Below are 17103 nucleotides of genomic sequence, written 5' to 3' on the forward strand. Positions count from 1 at the left end.
GAGGGGACGTGGGGACAGCGGGGGGACAGGGGGACACACACGGGGACAGGGGACACTCACGGACAGGGGGACACACACGGGGACGCACAGGGACATGGGGACAGCGGGACACACACAGGGACATGGGGACACTCGGGGACAGGGGGACATGGGGACACACACGGGGATGTCGGACACACATGGGGACACGGGGACAGAAGGACATGGGGACCCACACAGGGACATGGGGACACGGGGATAGGGGACACGGTGACACACACAGGGACATGGAGACACTGTCACTGAACAGTGTCACACAGGGACATGGGGACACAGGGACACAAACAAGGACATGGGGACAGGGGACACAAGGACGGGACACAGGGACACACACAGGGACATGGGGACAGGGGACACAGGGACAGGGGACAGAGGGACAGGGACACAGGGACACACACAGGGACATGGGGACAGGGGACACAGGGACACAGGGACACAGGGACAGGGACAGGGGACACAGGGACAGGGACACAGGGACACACACAGGGACATGGGGACAGGGGACACAGGGACAGGGACATGGGGACACAGGGACAGGGGACACAGGGACACGGCAACAGGGGACATGGTGACACACACAGGGACATGGGACAGGGGACACAGGGACCCAGGGACACACACAGGGACAGGGAAAAGGACAGGGACAGGGGACACAGGGACAGGGGACACAGGGACAGGGACATGGGGCAGGGGACATGGGACACAGGGACCCAGGGACACACACAGGGACAGAGACAAGGACAGGGACAGGGACAGGGACACACACAGGGACAGGGGACTCTCGTCGCCGGGCGGTCACGGCCCGCTGCCCCCGGACACTGCCGGGGCTCAATTACACCTCATTAGCAGCCGGGACTCGTCCGGTATCAATAATTAATTGATCATTCATCAATAATTAATGGATCTTTCATCGATCATTAATGGTAATTCATCAATAATTCACCGATAACTCATCAATAATTCACCGATCATTGACCCCCCCGGCCCCCAAACACCGCCGAGCTGCTGGGGGGGCGGGGAGCAGCGCCCGCGGCACCCCCAGAGACCCCGAAATTCACAGACCCCAAAATCCACAGACCCCGAAATCCACAGACCCCAAAATCCAGAGACCCCGAAATCCAGGGACCCCGAAATCCAGAGACCCCCCCCCCGAGAGACCCCAGAGACCCCAAAATCCACAGACCCCGAAATCCAGAGACCCCGAAATCCAGAGACCCCCCCGAGAGACCCCAGAGACCCCAAAATCCACAGACCCCGAAATCCACAGACCCCAAAATCCACAGACCCCGAAATTCAGAGACCCCGAAATCCAGAGACCCCCCCGAGAGACCCCAGAGACCCCAAAATCCAGAGACCCCAAAATCCACAGACCCCGAAATCCACAGACCCCAAAATTCACAGACCCCGAAATTCAGAGACCCCAAAATTCAGAGACCCCAAAATCCACAGACCCCGAAATCCAGAGACCCCGAAATCTAGAGACCCCAAAATCCACAAACCCCAAAATTCAGAGACCCCAAAACCCAGAGACCCCCCTGAGAGACTCCAGAGACCCCAGAATCCAGAAACCCCAAAATCCAGAGACTACAGAGAGACCCCATAGAGACCCCAAAATTCAAAGACCTGGTGTGTTTTGTGGGGTCTCTTGGGGAGGTCTCTGGGTTTTGGGGTCTCTGGATTTTTGGGGTCTCTCTGGGGGGATCTCTGAATTTTGGGGTCTCTGAATTTTGGAGTCTCTAAATTTTGAGTTTTCTGCATTTTGGGGTCTCTGAATTTTGGGGTCCCTGAATTTTGGGTTCTCTGGATTTTGAGGTCTCTGGATTTTGGGGTCTCTCTGGGGGTTCTCTGAATTTCGGGTTCTCTGAATTTTGGATTCCCTGGATTTTGCGGTCTCTGAATTTTGGGTTTCTGTGGGGACTCTCGGGGGAGGGTCTGAATTTTGGGGTCCCTGAATTTTGAGTTCTCTGGATTTTGGGGTCTCTGGATTTTGGGGTCCCTGGATTTTGGATTCCCTGGATTTTGAGTTCTCTGGATTTTGGGGTCCCTGGATTTTGGGGTCCCTGGATTTTGGATTCCCTGGATTTTGGGGTCCGTGGATTTTGAGTTCTCTGGATTTTGGGGTCCCTGGATTTTGGATTCCCTGAATTTTGGGGTCCGTGGATTTTGAGTTCTCTGGATTTTGGGGTCCCTGGATTTTAGGGTCCCTGGATTTTGGGGTCTCCACCCTCGTGTCCCCCCCGTCCCTCCCCCCACCCCCTCAATTCCCACGCTCCCAGGGCGTGTCCCCTCCCCCTCCCCCTCCCCCCCCCCCCCCGCCCGCGCGTGTCGCGACACGTGCGCGACCCCGCCCGCCGCGCGCACGCGCACGGGGGGGGGGAGGGGACGGGCACGGACGGGCACGCGGACGCGCGGACACGCGGACACGCGGACACGCGCGCGTGGGCGCGCCCGCCGCACGTGAGCGAGCGCGGGGGGAGGGGGAGGGAAACGGGGAGGGGGGAGGCGACACCGAGGTGACAGCTCGGGGTGGGGGGGGAGGGGACACGCGTGGGGCGCGACACGCGCGGGCCGGCTCCGCCCCCTCCCCTCCCCTCCCCCCCCCCAAATCCGCCCCCTCCCCCCGCCCGTGCCCCAGTTCCGCGCGCCGCCATTGGCTGAGCCCCGCGGGGGGGAGGGGACAGGGGGGACACGGGGGGGACACGGGGGGGACACGGGCACGGGGGGGGGACACGCAGGGACAGCCCCGGCGGGCCGCGCCAGCCGCACCGGGGCCGGGGGGGCCACGCAGGTAACGGGAGACCCCAAAATCCCGGGGGGGGGGGATGGGGGGTTTGGGATCTTCGGGATTTGGGGATTTGTGGTTTGGGGATTTCGGGGTTTGGGGTTTTCGGGATTTGGGATTTTTGGGATTTGGGGTTCGGGAATTTCGGGATTTGGGATTTGGGGATTTCGGTGTTTGGGGATTTCGGGATTTGGGGTTTTTGGGGTTTGGGGTTTGGGATTTGGGGTTTGGGAATTTTGGGGTTTGGGGTTTTCGGGATTTGGGGATTTTGGGATTTGGGATTTGGGATCTTCGGGATTTGGGGTTTGTGGATTTTGGGATTTGGGGTTTTCGGGATTTGGGGTTTGGGAATTTCGGGATTTGGGGTTTGGGGATTTCGGGGTTTGGGGTTTTTGGGATTTGGTATCTTCGGGATTTGGGATCTTCGAATTTTGGGGATTTGGGATTTGGGGGTTGGGGATTTGGGATCTTCGGGATTTGGGATTTTCTGGATTTGGGGTTTGAGGTTTGGGATTTTTGGGGTTTGGGATTTTTGGGGTTTGGGGGTCCAGGCCCGCGGGGGATGGCGGGGACACCGGGGGGGTCGCGAGGAGCTCGGCCCCCCCAGCGCGGAGCGGAGCGGGGACCCCCGGCAGGGAACGGGGACGTGCGGGGGCGGCGGGAGGGGGACCGGGGGGGTCCCGGGGGGGTCCTGAGGGTCCCGGGGGGGTCCCGAGTGTCCCGCAGGTCACTCAGCGCCCCCCCGCATCCCCCGGTGCGGGCCGCGACCCCGCGGGAGAACCGGGACCGGCGCGGGGGGACGGGGACCGGGGGGTCCCAGGGGTCGCGGGGGGGTCCGAGGGTCCTGGGGAGGGTCCTGGTGGTCGCGGGGGGGGTCCCGGTGGTCGCGCCGTCCCGGTTCTCTCCCACCCCCCCTCCCCGGTTCGGTGCGGCCGCCCCCGGTAAGAACGCGCGGGGGGCGGGGGGCGGCCCGGGAGCTTTCGGGGGGTCCCGGGGGGGCCATCCCGGGGGTCCCGCGCCCCCCCTGACCCCCCCCCCCCCCCCGCCGTAGGGCGATGCTGCGGGCCCCGGGGCCGCTGGGGCCGCCCCCCGGCCGCCTCCTCCTGCCCGAGGCCGCCGCCGCCGCCGCCGCCGCGCTCCGGCTGCTGCCGCCGCTGCCCGCGGTGAGCGGGGCCGGCGGCACCGGGGGGCTCCGGGGGGCACCGGGGGGGGCTCCGGGGGAGCTCCGGGGGGCACCGGGGAGATGGGGGGTTCCCAGGAGCCGGGAAGGGTCGGGGGGTCCCGGTGCCAGTACCGGCGGGGAGGGGGGAGCGGCGGGGCTGAGCCCGGCCGGGGGTTCGGGGGGTTCCGGTACCGGAGGGTTCGGGGGTTCCCGGTGCTCAGGGTGAGGGGGGGCCCGGGGAGGTCCCGGGAGGGTCCCGGGGTTGTTTTGGGGGTCCCGGGCCCGGGGGGGCTCGGGGGTTTCGCGCCGGCGGCCGCGAGGGGTCCCGGGGGGGGAGCGGGGAGAGGGGGACGGAGCGGCCCCGCCCCCTCCCGGCCGCCGTACCGGGACCCCCCCCCTCCCCCCACCGCTGGGGAACCCCCGAACCCCCCCCGGGACCCCCGGGACCCCCTCGGGACCACCAAACCCCCCCCGGGACCCCCAAACCCCCCCGGGACAGGGAATGTGCGACCCCCGGGACCCCCGGGGATAACGGGAGGGGACGGGGGCACCCCAGGGACCCCCCCGGGACCCCCAAAAGCCCCCGGGAGCCCCCGGGACCCCCGCCAGGGCTCGGTGCGATGTGAAACCCTCAAACCGCCCCCGGGACCCCCAAAATCACCCGGGGGGGGACCCAGAGACCCCCAAAGTCACTCGGGGGGGACCCAGAGACCCCCAAATGCCTCCCCTGGGGTGGGGGCGGGGGCGCGGTCCCGGTCCCTCCCGGTCCCTCCCGGTCCCCCGGGCTTGGGCAGGGGGGGATTCCTGAGGCGCTGCGGAATTGGGGCGGGGCGGGGTCCTGACCCCCCCCCCCAAAAAGCGAGGGGGGATTTTGGGAGGCTGGGGGTGATTTGTGTGGGGATGATTTTTTGGGGGGGGGATTTGGGGGTTTGGTGGGATATTTTGGGGATATTTTGGGGTTTTTTGGGGTGAAGGGATGATTTTTGGGTTTGTTTTGGGGTGTTTGGGGGATATTTTGGAGTTTTTTGGGATGGTTTGGGGGTGTTTTGGGGGTGCGGGGATGATTTTTGGGTTTTTTTTGGGGGGGGTATTTTGGGGTTTCTGGGGCTGTTTTGGGATATTTTGGGGTTGGTGGGGGTGTTTTGGGGGTGCAGGGATGATTTTTGGGGTTTCTTTTGGGTGCTTGGGGGATATTTAGAAGTTTTTTGGGATATTTTGGCATTTGGGAGTGTTGAGATGATTTTTGGGGTTGTTTTTGGGTTTCGGGAGGATATTTTGGGGTTGGTGGGTTTATTTTGGGGGTGCAGGGGTGATTTTTGGGGTTGTTTTGGGGTGTTTTGGGGATATTTTGGAGTTTTTGAGGTGCTGACCCCCCTCTCTGTGCCCCCCCAGATGGAGCCGGTGCCCAAGGGGGTACTGGGGGCAGTTTTTGGGGTGTTTTGGGGGTGTTTCTGGGGTTTGTGGGGTACAGGGCCGGTTTGGGAGGTTGTTTTGGGGTTTCAGGGATATTTTGGGGTGCTGACCCCCCCTCTGTGCCCCCCCAGATGGAGCCGGTGCCCAAGGGGGTGCTGGGGGCTCTGGCCAAGCCCCGGCGCCCGGTGATCGCCTGCAGCGTCTGCCAGATCCGCTTCAACTCCGAGGTGAGCGCCGGGACCCCCCAAAACGGGACAGACCCCCCAAACTGGGACAGACCCCTGGGACCCCCCAAAACGGAACAGACCCCCGGGACCCCCAAATGGGACAGACCCTCCAAATTGGGACAGACCCCGGGACCCCCCCAAAATGGGACAGACCCCCCAAAACGGGACAGACCCCCGGGACCCCCCAAAACGGGACAGACCCCCCCAAACTGGGACAGACCCCTGGGACCCCCCAAAACGGAACAGACCCCCGGGACCCCCCCAAAACGGGACAGACCCCCGGGACCCCCCCAAATGGGACAGACACTCCAAATTGGAACAGACCCCGGGACCCCCCCAAAATGGGACAGACCCCCCAAAACGGGACAGACCCCCGGGACTCCCCAAAACGGGACAGACCCCCGGGACCCCCAAATGGGACAGACCCTCCAAATTGGGACAGACCCCCGGGACCCCCCCAAAACGGGACAGACCCCCCCAAATTGGGACAGACACCCCCGGGACCCCCCAAACTGGGACAGACCCCCCCAAATTGGGACAGACACCCCCGGGACCCCCCCAAAACGCGACAGACCCCCCAAACTGGGACAGACCCCCGGGACCCCCCCAAAACGGGACAGACACCCCCGGGGACCCCCCAAAATGGGACAGACCCCCCAAACTGGGACAGACCCCCGGGGACCCCCCAAAATGGGACAGACCCCCGGGACACCCCCAAAATGGGACAGACCCCCCAAATTGGGACAGACACCCCCGGGACCCCCCAAAATGGGACAGACCCTGAGACCCCCCCAAAACGGGACAGACCCCCCAAATTGGGACAGACACCCCCGGGACCCCCCAAAATGGGACAGACCCTGAGACCCCCCCAAAACGGGACAGACCCCCCAAATTGGGACAGACACCCCCGGGACCCCCCAAAATGGGACAGACCCTGAGACCCCCCCAAAACGGGACAGACCCCTGGGGACCCCCCCAAAATGGGACAGACACCCCAAACTGGGACAGACCCCCCAGGGACACCCCAAAAGGGTACAGACCCTGAGACCCCAACAAAACCTGGGACAGACCCCCCCAAAAAGGACAGATCCCCCAAAATGGGACAGACCCCCAGGGACCCCCCAAAACTGGGACAGACCCCAGTAGACCCCCCCAAAGTGGGACAGACACCCGGGGAGCCCCCCCAAAATGGGACAGACCCGGAGATCCTCACAAAACCTGGGACCCCCCCCCCCAAACTGGGACAGACCCTGGGACCCCCCCAGAATGGGACAGACACCCCAGACTGGGACAGACCCCCGGAGACCCCCCAAAACTGGGACCCCCCGGCACCCCCGTCCTGCATACTGGCACTTGGGGGTCCCCAGGTGTCCCCAAGGTGTCCTGGGGGTTCCGTGGTGTCCCCCAGGGGGTGGCACAGGGTCTGGAGGGGGTGACAGTGTCCCGGGGGGTGACAGTGTCCTTGTGCTGTCCCTGTGTCCCGGGCTCTGTCACTGTGTCACCGTCACTGTCACTGTGTCACTGTCACTGTGTCACTGTCACTGTCACTGTGTCACTGTCACTGTCACTGTCACTGTGTCACTGTCACTGTGTCATTGTGTCACTGTCACTGTCACTGTGTCACTGTGTCACTGTGTCACTGTCACTGTGTCATTGTGTCACTGTCACTGTGTCACTGTCACTGTGTCACTGTCACTGTCAGTGTCACTGTGTCACTGTCACTGTCACTGTGTCATTGTCACTGTGTCATTGTGTCACTGTCACTGTCACTGTGTCACTGTGTCACTGTCACTGTGTCATTGTGTCACTGTCACTGTCACTGTCACTGTGTCACTGTCACTGTCACTGTGTCACTGTGTCACTGTGTCACTGTCACTGTGTCACTGTCACTGTCACTGTGTCATTGTGTCACTGTCACTGTGTCACTGTCACTGTGTCACTGTCACTGTCACTGTGTCACTGTCACTGTCAATGTCACTGTGTCACTGTCACTGTCACTGTGTCACTGTGTCACTGTCACTGTGTCATTGTGTCACTGTCACTGTCACTGTGTCACTGTCACTGTGTCACTGTGTCACTGTGTCACTGTCACTGTGTCACTGTCACTGTCACTGTCACTGTGTCACTGTGTCACTGTCACTGTCACTGTGTCACTGTCACTGTGTCACTGTGTCACTGTGTCACTGTCACTGTGTCACTGTCACTGTCACTGTCACTGTCACTGTGTCACTGTCACTGTGTCACTGTGTCACTGTGTCACTGTCACTGTGTCACTGTCACTGTGTCACTGTCACTGTCACTGTCACTGTCCCTGTCCCCAGAGCCAGGCCGCCGCTCACTACCAGGGCAATCGCCACGCCCTGTGTCACTGTCACTGTGTCACTGTGTCAGTGTCACTGTGTCAGTGTCACTGTGTCACTGTCACTGTGTCACTGTGTCAGTGTCACTGTGTCACTGTCACTGTCACTGTGTCACTGTCACTGTGTCACTGTCACTGTCACTGTCACTGTCCCTGTCCCCAGAGCCAGGCTGCCGCTCACTACCAGGGCAATCGCCACGCCCTGTGTCACTGTCACTGTGTCACTGTGTCAGTGTCACTGTGTCACTGTCACTGTCACTGTCACTGTCACTGTCCCTGTCCCCAGAGCCAGGCCGCCGCTCACTACCAGGGCAATCGCCACGCCCTGTGTCACTGTCACTGTGTCACTGTGTCAGTGTCACTGTGTCACTGTCACTGTCACTGTCACTGTCACTGTCCCTGTCCCCAGAGCCAGGCCGCCGCTCACTACCAGGGCAATCGCCACGCTCGCCGCCTCAAGGGGCTCGAGGCCGCCCGGGCCCGCCGGGGGGGGGACCCCGGGGACCCCCCAGAGGCACCCACGGCCCCCCCGGCCGGGGACCCCCCCGAGCGCTCAGGTGGGTGCTGGGCCCCCCCACATTCCCGCAAAACTCCCCAAAACCCCCATAACCCCCCCCAAATCCCCCAAATTCCCCTATAACCCCCCAAACCCCCCAACCCCAAATTTCCCTCTCCAAATTCTCCCCCCAACCCCCCAAATTACCCCAACCCCCCCCCAACCCCCCTAACCCCTGTTCCCCCCCCAGGGGAGCAGCCCCCCGCCCCCGCTGCCCCCGGCGCCCCCGGGCCTCCCTCGCCCCCTGCCCCCCCCCCGGCGGCGGGGCCGGAGCCGGGGGCGCCGCGGGACGAGGAGGAGGAGGAGGAGCGGGCGAAGGCCAAGCGGCTCCTGTACTGCGGCCTCTGCAAGGTGGCCGTCAACTCCCTGTCCCAGCTGGAGGCGCACAACAAAGGTGGGGACATCGGGGACACCGGGGACACTGGGGACACTGGGGACATCGGGGACACTGGGGACATTGAGGGGATTGGGGACATCAGGGACACCGGGGACACTGGGGGGACTGGGGACATCAGGGACACGGGGGACATCGGGGACACTGGGGGGACTGGGGACATCAGGGACACTGGGGACATCGGGGACACCAGGGACACTGGGGACATCGGGGACACTGGGGGGACTGGGGACATCAGGGACACTGGGGACATCGGGGACACCAGGGACACTGGGGACATCGGGGACACTGGGGGGACTGGGGACATCAGGGACACTGGGGACATCGGGGACACCGGGGGGATTGGGGACACCGGGGACACGGGGGACATTGGGGGGATTGGGGACATCGGGGACACCGGGGACACTGGGGACATCGGGGACACTGGGGACATTGGGGACACTGAGGGGACTGGGGACACCGGGGACACTGGGGACATTGGGGACACCAGGGACACTGGGGACATTGGGGGGATTGGGGACACTGGGGACGCTGGGGATGCTGAGGGGACTGGGGACATTGGGAGCACTGGGGGTAATGGGGCACTGGGGACACTGGGGACACCGGGGACACCGGGGCCACTGAGGGGACTGGGGACACTGGGGACATTGGGGACATTGGGGACACTGGGGGATTGGGGACACTGCGGGGATTGGGGGCACTGGGGACATTGAGGGGATTTGGGACATTGGGGACAATGGGGACATTGGGGACAATGGGGACATCAGGGGCACTGCGGGGATTGGGGACACTGGGGACATCAGGGACACTGGGGACATCGGGGGACTGGGGGCACTGGGGGGATCAGGGACAGGGGGACATTGGGGTGTCTTGGGGAGGGGTCTTGGGGGGATCCCTGTGGGTTCTGGGGGGGTCCCAGGTGTGGTTTTGGGGCTCAGGGATGGTTTTGGGTTGTCCCAGGGTGTTTTTGGGTTGTCCTGGGGCTGGTTTTGGGGTCCCGGGGTGTTTTTGGGGTCCCGGGCTGTTTTTGGGGTGTCCCGGGCTGTTTTGGGGTCCCGGGCTGTTTCTGGGGTGTCCCGGGCTGTTTTGGGGGTGTCCCGGGCTGTTTTTGGGTTGTACTGGGGCTGTTTTTGGGTTATACCGGGCTGTTTTTGGGGTGTCCCGGGCTGTTTCTGGGGTGTCCCGGGCTGTTTTTGGGTTGTACCAGGGCTGTTTCTGGGGTGTCCCGGGCTGGTTTTGGGGGTGTCCCGGGCTGGTTTTGGGGCTCAGGGCTGTTTTGGGTGTCCCGGGCTGGTTTTGGGGTGTCCCAGGCTGTGTTTGGGTTGTACCGTGGCTGTTTTTGGGGTCCCGGGCTGTTTTGGGGGTGTCCCGGGCTGTTTTTGGGTTGTACCGGGGCTGTTTTGGGGTGTCCCGGGCTGTTTTTGGGTTGTACCGGGCTGTTTTGGGGTGTCCCCCGCTGTTTTCAGGGTGTCCCGGGCTGTTTTTGGGTTGTCCCGGGCTGGTTTTGGGGCTCAGGGCTGGTTTTGGGGGTGTCCCGGGCTGTTTTTGGGTTGTACCGGGGCTGTTTTGGGTGTCCCGGGGCTGTTTTTGGGTTGTACCGGGCTGTTTTTGGGGTCCCGGGCTGTTTTTGGGTTGTCCCGGGCTGTTTTTGGGGTCCCGGGCTGTTTTTGGGTGTCCGGGGCTGGTTTTGGGGTGTCTCGGGCTGTTTTTGGGGTCCCGGGCTGTTTTGGGGTCCCGGGCTGTTTTGGGGTGTCCCGGGCTGGTTTTGGGTTGCACCAGGGCTGTTTTTGGTGTCCCGGGCTGTTTTTGGGTTGTACCGGGGCTGTTTTTGGGGTGTCCCGGGCTGGTTTTGGGGTCCCGGGCTGTTTTTGGGGTGCCCCGGGCTGGTTTTGGGTTGTACCGGGGCTGTTTTTGGTGTCCCAGGCTGTTTTTGGGGTGTCCCGGGCTGTTTTTGGGGTGTCCCGGGCTGTTTTTGGTGTCCCGGGCTGTTTTTGGGGTGTCCCGGGCTGTTTTGGGGTCCCGGGCTGTTTCTGGGGTGTCCCGGGCTGGTTTTGGGGGTGTCCTGGGCTGTTTTTGGGTTGTACTGGGGCTGTTTCTGGGGTGTCCCGGGCTGTTTTTGGGTTGTACCGGGCTGGTTTTGGGGTGTCCCGGGCTGTTTTCAGGGTGTCCCGGGCTGTTTTTGGGTTGTCCCGGGCTGGTTTTGGGGCTCAGGGCTGTTTTGGGTGTCCCGGGCTGTTTCTGGGGTGTCCCGGGCTGTTTTTGGGTTGTACCGGGGCTGTTTTTGGGGTCCCAGGCTGTTTTGGGGTCCCGGGCTGTTTTGGGGTCCCGGGCTGTTTTGGGGTCCCGGGCTGTTTTTGGGGCTCACCCCTGTCCCCCAGGCACGAAGCACAAGACGCTGCTCGAGGCCCGCTCGGGGCTGGGCCCCATCCGCGCCTTCCCGCGGGGGGGGGCTCGGGGGGCGCCCCCCCGGCCGAGGGCCCCGAGCGCTCCTTCCACTGCCAGGTGTGCAACGTGCGCCTCAACTCCGAGCTGCAGCTCAAGCAGGTGGGGACCCCAAAATATCCCCCGGGGACACCCCAAACCCCGGGGATCCCATGGGATCCCTAACCGACCCCAAAATCCCAGCAGGATCCTAAACCGACCCCAAAATATCCCCCGGGGACACCACAAACCCCGGGGATCCCCTGGGATCCTAAACTGACCCCAAAATCCCAGCAGGATCCTGAACTGACCCCAAAATCCCAGCAGGATCCTAAACCGACCCCAAAATATCCCCCGGGGACACCACAAACCCCGGGGATCCCCTGGGATCCTAAACTGACCCCAAAATCCCAGCAGGATCCTGAACTGACCCCAAAATCCCAGCAGGATCCCAAACCGACCCCAAAATCCCAGCAGGATCCTAAACCGACCCCAAAATCCCAGCAGGATCCCAAACCGACCCCAAAATCCCAGCAGGATCCTAAACCGACCCCAAAATATCCCCCAGGGAGCGCCCAGGGGCACCCCAAACCCCGAGAGGATCCCAAACTGACCCCAAATCCCCTGGGATCCTAAACCGACCCCAAAATCCCAGCAGGATCCCAAACCGACCCCAAAATCCCCTGAGATCCTAAACTGACCCCAAAATCCCAGCAGGATCCTAAACCGACCCCAAAATATCCCCCGGGGACACCACAAACCCCGGGGATCCCCTGGGATCCCAAACCAACCCCAAATCCCCTGGGATCCTAAACCGACCCCAAAATCCCAGCAGGATCCCAAACCAACCCCAAAATCCCCTGGGATCCTAAACTGACCCCAAAATCCCAGCAGGATCCTAAACCAACCCCAAAATCCCCTGGGATCCTAAACTGATCCCAAAATCCCAGCAGGATCCTAAACCAACCCCAAAATATCCCCCAGGGAGCGCCCAGGGGCACCCCAAACCCTGAGAGGATCCCAAACTGACCCCAAATCCCCTGTGATCCTAAACCGACCCCAAAACCCTGAGAGGATCCCAAACTGACCCCAAAATCCCAGCAGGATCCCAAACTGACCCCGAATCCCTGGGATCCTGAACTGACCCCAAATCCCCCAGGGAGCGCCCAGGGGGACCCCAAACCCTGAGAGGATCCCAGACCGACCCCAAATCCCCTGGGATCCTGAACCGACCCTGGGATCCCAAACCAACCCCAAAATATCCCTGGGGAGCGCCCGGGGGGGACCCCCCAAAACAGCCGGGGAGCACCCAGGGACCCCAAATCCCCTGGGATCCTGAACCGACCCTGGGACCCCAAACCAACCCCAAATCCCACTGGGATCCCAAACTGACTCCAAATCCTCCCAGGGACTCCCAGACTGACCCTGGACCCCCAAATTCCCTCCAACCCCCCCTAGGGACCCCCAAACGCCACCAGAGACCCCCCGAACTGCCCCCAAACCCCCCCAGGGAGCCCGAACTGCCCCAGGGACCCCAAACTGCCCCAGAGACCCCCCAAACTGCCCCCAAACCCCCCAGGACCCCAAACTGCCCCAGGGACCCCCCAAACTGCCCCCAAACCCCCCCAGGGAGCCTGAACTGCCCCAGGGACCCCCCGAACTGCCCCCAAACCCCCCAGGGACCCCAACCCCCCCCCCCAGGGACCCCAAACTGCCCGAGAGACCCCCCAAACTGCCCCCCAACCCCCCCAGGGAGCCCGAACTGCCCCCAACCCCCCCACCCCCCCAGGGACCCCCTGAACTGCCCCCAAACCCCCTCAGGGACCCCCAAACCCCCCCAGGGACCCCCTGAACTGCCCCCAAACCCCCTCAGGGACCCCCAAACCCCCCCAGGGACCCCCTGAACTGCCCCCAAACCCCCTCAGGGACCCCCCGAACTGCCCCAGGGACCCCCCGAACTGCCCCCAAGCCCCCCCAGGGCCCCCCAAGCGCCCCTACAGACACCGCCAGCCCCGAGGTGTGCCGCGGGTTTTGGGGTGCCGCGGGTTTTGGGGTGCCGCTGACCCCCCCGTGCCCCCCCAGCACATTTCCAGCCGGCGGCACCGGGACGGGGTGGCCGGGAAGCCCAACCCCCTCCTGGGGCGCCACAAAAAACCCCGCAGCCCCCCCGAGCTGGTGAGGGGGGCTGGGGGGGTGGGGGTGTCCGGGGGGGGCTGGGGGGGGCTCTAGGGGGGTTTGGAGGGGTCTGTATGGGATTTGGGGGGCTCTGGGGGTCTGTAGGGGGGTTGGGGGGTCCATAGGGGGGTTTAACGGGGGGTCTGGGGGGTCTGGGGGGTTTGTGGGGTCTGGGGGGTGTGAGGAGGGGGCTGGAGGGGTCTGGGGGTGTCCATAGGGGGGTTGTGGGGTGGGGAGGGTGTATAGGGGGGTTTGGGGGGGGGCTCAATGGGATTTGGGGTGTCTGGGGGGTCTATAGGGGACCATGGGGGGTCTGGGGGTGCACTGGGGGGGGTTGGGGGGGTCTGGGGGTATCAATGGGGGGGTCCCATGAGACTGGGGGGGGTTTGGGGTGCCCTGGGGGGGTTTGGGGGCATCAATTCGGGGGTCCCCCAGCACTGGGGGGGTCTGGGGGTGCCCTGGGGGGGGGTTGGGGGTAACAATGGGGGGGTCCCCAGCACTGTGGGTGGGTTTGGGGTGCCCTGGGGGGGGTTTGGGGGTATCAATGGGGGGTCCCCAGCACTGTGGGTGGGTTTGGGGTGCCCTGGGGGGTTCGGGGGTATCAATGGGGGGGGTCCCCAGCACTGGGGGGGTCTGGGGGTGCCCTGGGGGGGTTCGGGGGTATCAATGGGGGGTGCCCCAGCACTGTGGGCGGGTTTGGGGTGCCCTGGGGGGGGTTTGGGGGTATCAATGGGGGGTCCCCAGCACTGTGGGCGGGTTTGGGGTGCCCTGGGGGGTTCGGGGGTATCAATGGGGGGTGCCCCAGCACTGTGGGTGGGTTTGGGGTGCCCTGGGGGGTTCGGGGGTATCAATGGGGGGGTGCCCCAGCACTGTGGGCGGGTTTGGGGTGCCCTGGGGGGGGTTTGGGGGTATCAATGGGGGGTCCCCAGCACTGTGGGCGGGTTTGGGGTGCCCTGGGGGGTTCGGGGGTATCAATGGGGGGGTGCCCCAGCACTGTGGGCGGGTTTGGGGTGCCCTGGGGGGTTCGGGGGTATCAATTGGGGGGTCCCCCAGCACTGGGGGGGTCTGGGGGTGCCCTGGGGGGTTCGGGGGTATCAATGGGGGGGGTCCCCAGCACTGGGGGGGTCTGGGGGTGCCCTGGGGGGTTCGGGGGTATCAATGGGGGGGGTCCCCAGCACTGGGGGGGTCTGGGGGTGCCCTGGGGGGTTCGGGGGTATCAATGGGGGGTCCCCAGCACTGTGGGCGGGTTTGGGGTGCCCTGGGGGGGGTTTGGGGGTATCAGTGGGGGGGTGCTCCGGGACCGGGGGGTTCTGGGCCCCCCCCCAGCACTGCCCCCCGTGCCCCCCCAGGCGCCGCTGCCGTTCCCGAAGGAGCTGCCGAAGGCACTGGCGGGGGGGGCGCTGCTGCCGCCCCCCCTGGCGCTCGCGGCCGCCGCCGCCGCCATGGCCGCGCCCCCCCTGGCCCTGCGCCCCCCCGGACCCCCCGGACCCCCGCTCCTGCCCGGGCCCCCCCTGGCCCCCGCCCTGCTCCGCCCGGCCCCCGGCCCCCTGCGCCCCACACACGCCCCCCTGCTCTTCTCCCCGTACTGAGGGGACGGGGACAGGGACAGGGACAGGGACAGGGACAGGGGGACAGGGACAGGGATGGGACAGGGACAGGGGGACAGGGACAGGGACAGGGACAGGGACGGGACAGGGACAGGGGGACAGGGACAGGGACAGGGACAGGGGGACAGGGACAGGGATGGGGACAGGGGGACAGGGATGGGACAGGGACAGGGATGGGACAGGGACAGGGATGGGACAGGGACAGGGGGACAGGGACAGGGACGGGACAGGGACAGGGGGACAGGGACAGGGATGGGACAGGGGGACAGGGACAGGGACAGGGGGACAGGGACAGGGATGGGACAGGGGGACAGGGACAGGGACAGGGGGACAGGGACAGGGGGACAGGGATGGGACAGGGGGACAGGGACAGGGGGACAGGGACAGGGACAGGGACAGGGACAGGGGGACAGGGACAGGGATGGGGACAGGGGGACAGGGATGGGACAGGGGGACAGGGACAGGGGGACAGGGACAGGGATGGGACAGGGGGACAGGGACAGGGGGACAGGGACAGGGATGGGGACAGGGGGACAGGGACAGGGATGGGACATGGATGGGACATGGGGACAGGGACAGGGGGACAGGGACAGTTCCAGCCCCCTGCACCCCGCACACGCCCCCCTGCTCTTCTCCCTTACTGAGGGGACAGGGACAGGGATGGGGACAGGGGGACAGGGGACAGGGACATGGGGACAGGGATGGGGACAGGGACACCCCTGGGAGGTACAGGGACAATTCTGGGAATGACAGTGACACCTCCAGGAGTGACAGGGACAGTCCTGGGAGTGGCAGGGACAGTGACACCCCTGGGAGTGACAGTGACAACCGTGGGAATGGCAGTGACGGTGACAGGGACAGTGACACCCCTGGGAATAGCAGTGACAGTGACAGGGACAGTGACACCCCTGGGGGAACAATCCCCCCGGGGACAACGCCCCCCCAGACCTGGAACAATTCCTTGGGACAATCCTGGAACGACCCCCCCGGGACATGGAACCCCCGGGGACACCTCGGGGACACCCCAGGGACAACACCAGCTGGCACCTGGCAACCGTTGCCTGGCAACCAGGAACCGCCTGGCAACGGTTGCCTGGCAACCTTCAGTGAGCAACTGCTCGGTGACGGTCACTCGGTGACGGTCACTCTGACGGTCACTCAGCGAAGGTCAGCGAAGGTCACTCAGTGATGGTCACTCAGTGACGGTCACTCAGCGAAGGTCACTCAGCGAAGGTCACTCTGTGACGGTCACTCAGTGATGGTCACTCAGTGACGGTCACTCAGCGAAGGTCACTCTGTGACGGTCACTCAGTGATGGTCACTCAGTGACGGTCACTCAGCGAAGGTCACTCTGTGACGGTCACTCAGTGATGGTCACTCAGTGACGGTCACTCAGCGAAGGTCACTCTGTGACGGTCACTCAGTGATGGTCACTCAGTGACGGTCACTCAGCGAAGGTCACTCTGTGACGGTCACTCAGTGATGGTCACTCAGTGACGGTCACTCAGCGAAGGTCACTCTGTGATGGTCACTCAGTGACGGTCACTCAGCGAAGGTCACTCTGTGATGGTCACTCAGTGACGGTCACTCAGCGAAGGTCACTCTGTGACGGTCACTCAGTGACGGTCACTCAGCGAAGGTCACTCTGTGACGGTCACTCAGTGATGGTCACTCAGTGACGGTCACTCAGCGAAGGTCACTCTGTGACGGTCACTCAGTGACGGTCACTCAGCGAAGGTCACTCTGTGACGGTCACTCAGTGATGGTCACTCTGTGACGGTCACTCAGCGAAGGTCACTCTGTGATGATCACTCAGTGATGGTCACTCTGTGATGGTCACTCACTGATGGTCACTCACTGATGGTCACTCAGTGATGGTCACTCACTGACGGTCACTCACCTGGCCTGGTGATCCCCCTGGCCACGCCCACCATCCCCTTCCTGCCCGGCAACCGGGGTCTCCATGGC

At 64.2% G+C, this 17103-nt stretch overlaps 1 protein-coding gene across 1 annotated transcript; it reads left to right on the plus strand.

The window, feature by feature from the left end:
• Nucleotides 1-2756: 2756 nt before the first annotated feature.
• Nucleotides 2757-15161, plus strand: ZNF385A (zinc finger protein 385A). Its single transcript, XM_053967614.1, is given in 9 exon segments — nt 2757-2827; nt 3873-3984; nt 5528-5623; nt 8392-8539; nt 8729-8932; nt 11311-11379; nt 11382-11476; nt 13436-13528; nt 14878-15161. Coding segments are annotated over 8 exon segments (1053 nt in total). The 5' UTR covers nt 2757-2827; nt 3873-3876; the 3' UTR covers nt 15118-15161.
• The last annotated feature ends 1942 nt before the right edge of the window (nt 15162-17103 follow it).

This window comes from Vidua chalybeata, chromosome 30 (assembly GCF_026979565.1).
Source record: "Vidua chalybeata isolate OUT-0048 chromosome 30, bVidCha1 merged haplotype, whole genome shotgun sequence".
Lineage (NCBI taxonomy): Eukaryota > Metazoa > Chordata > Aves > Passeriformes > Viduidae > Vidua > Vidua chalybeata.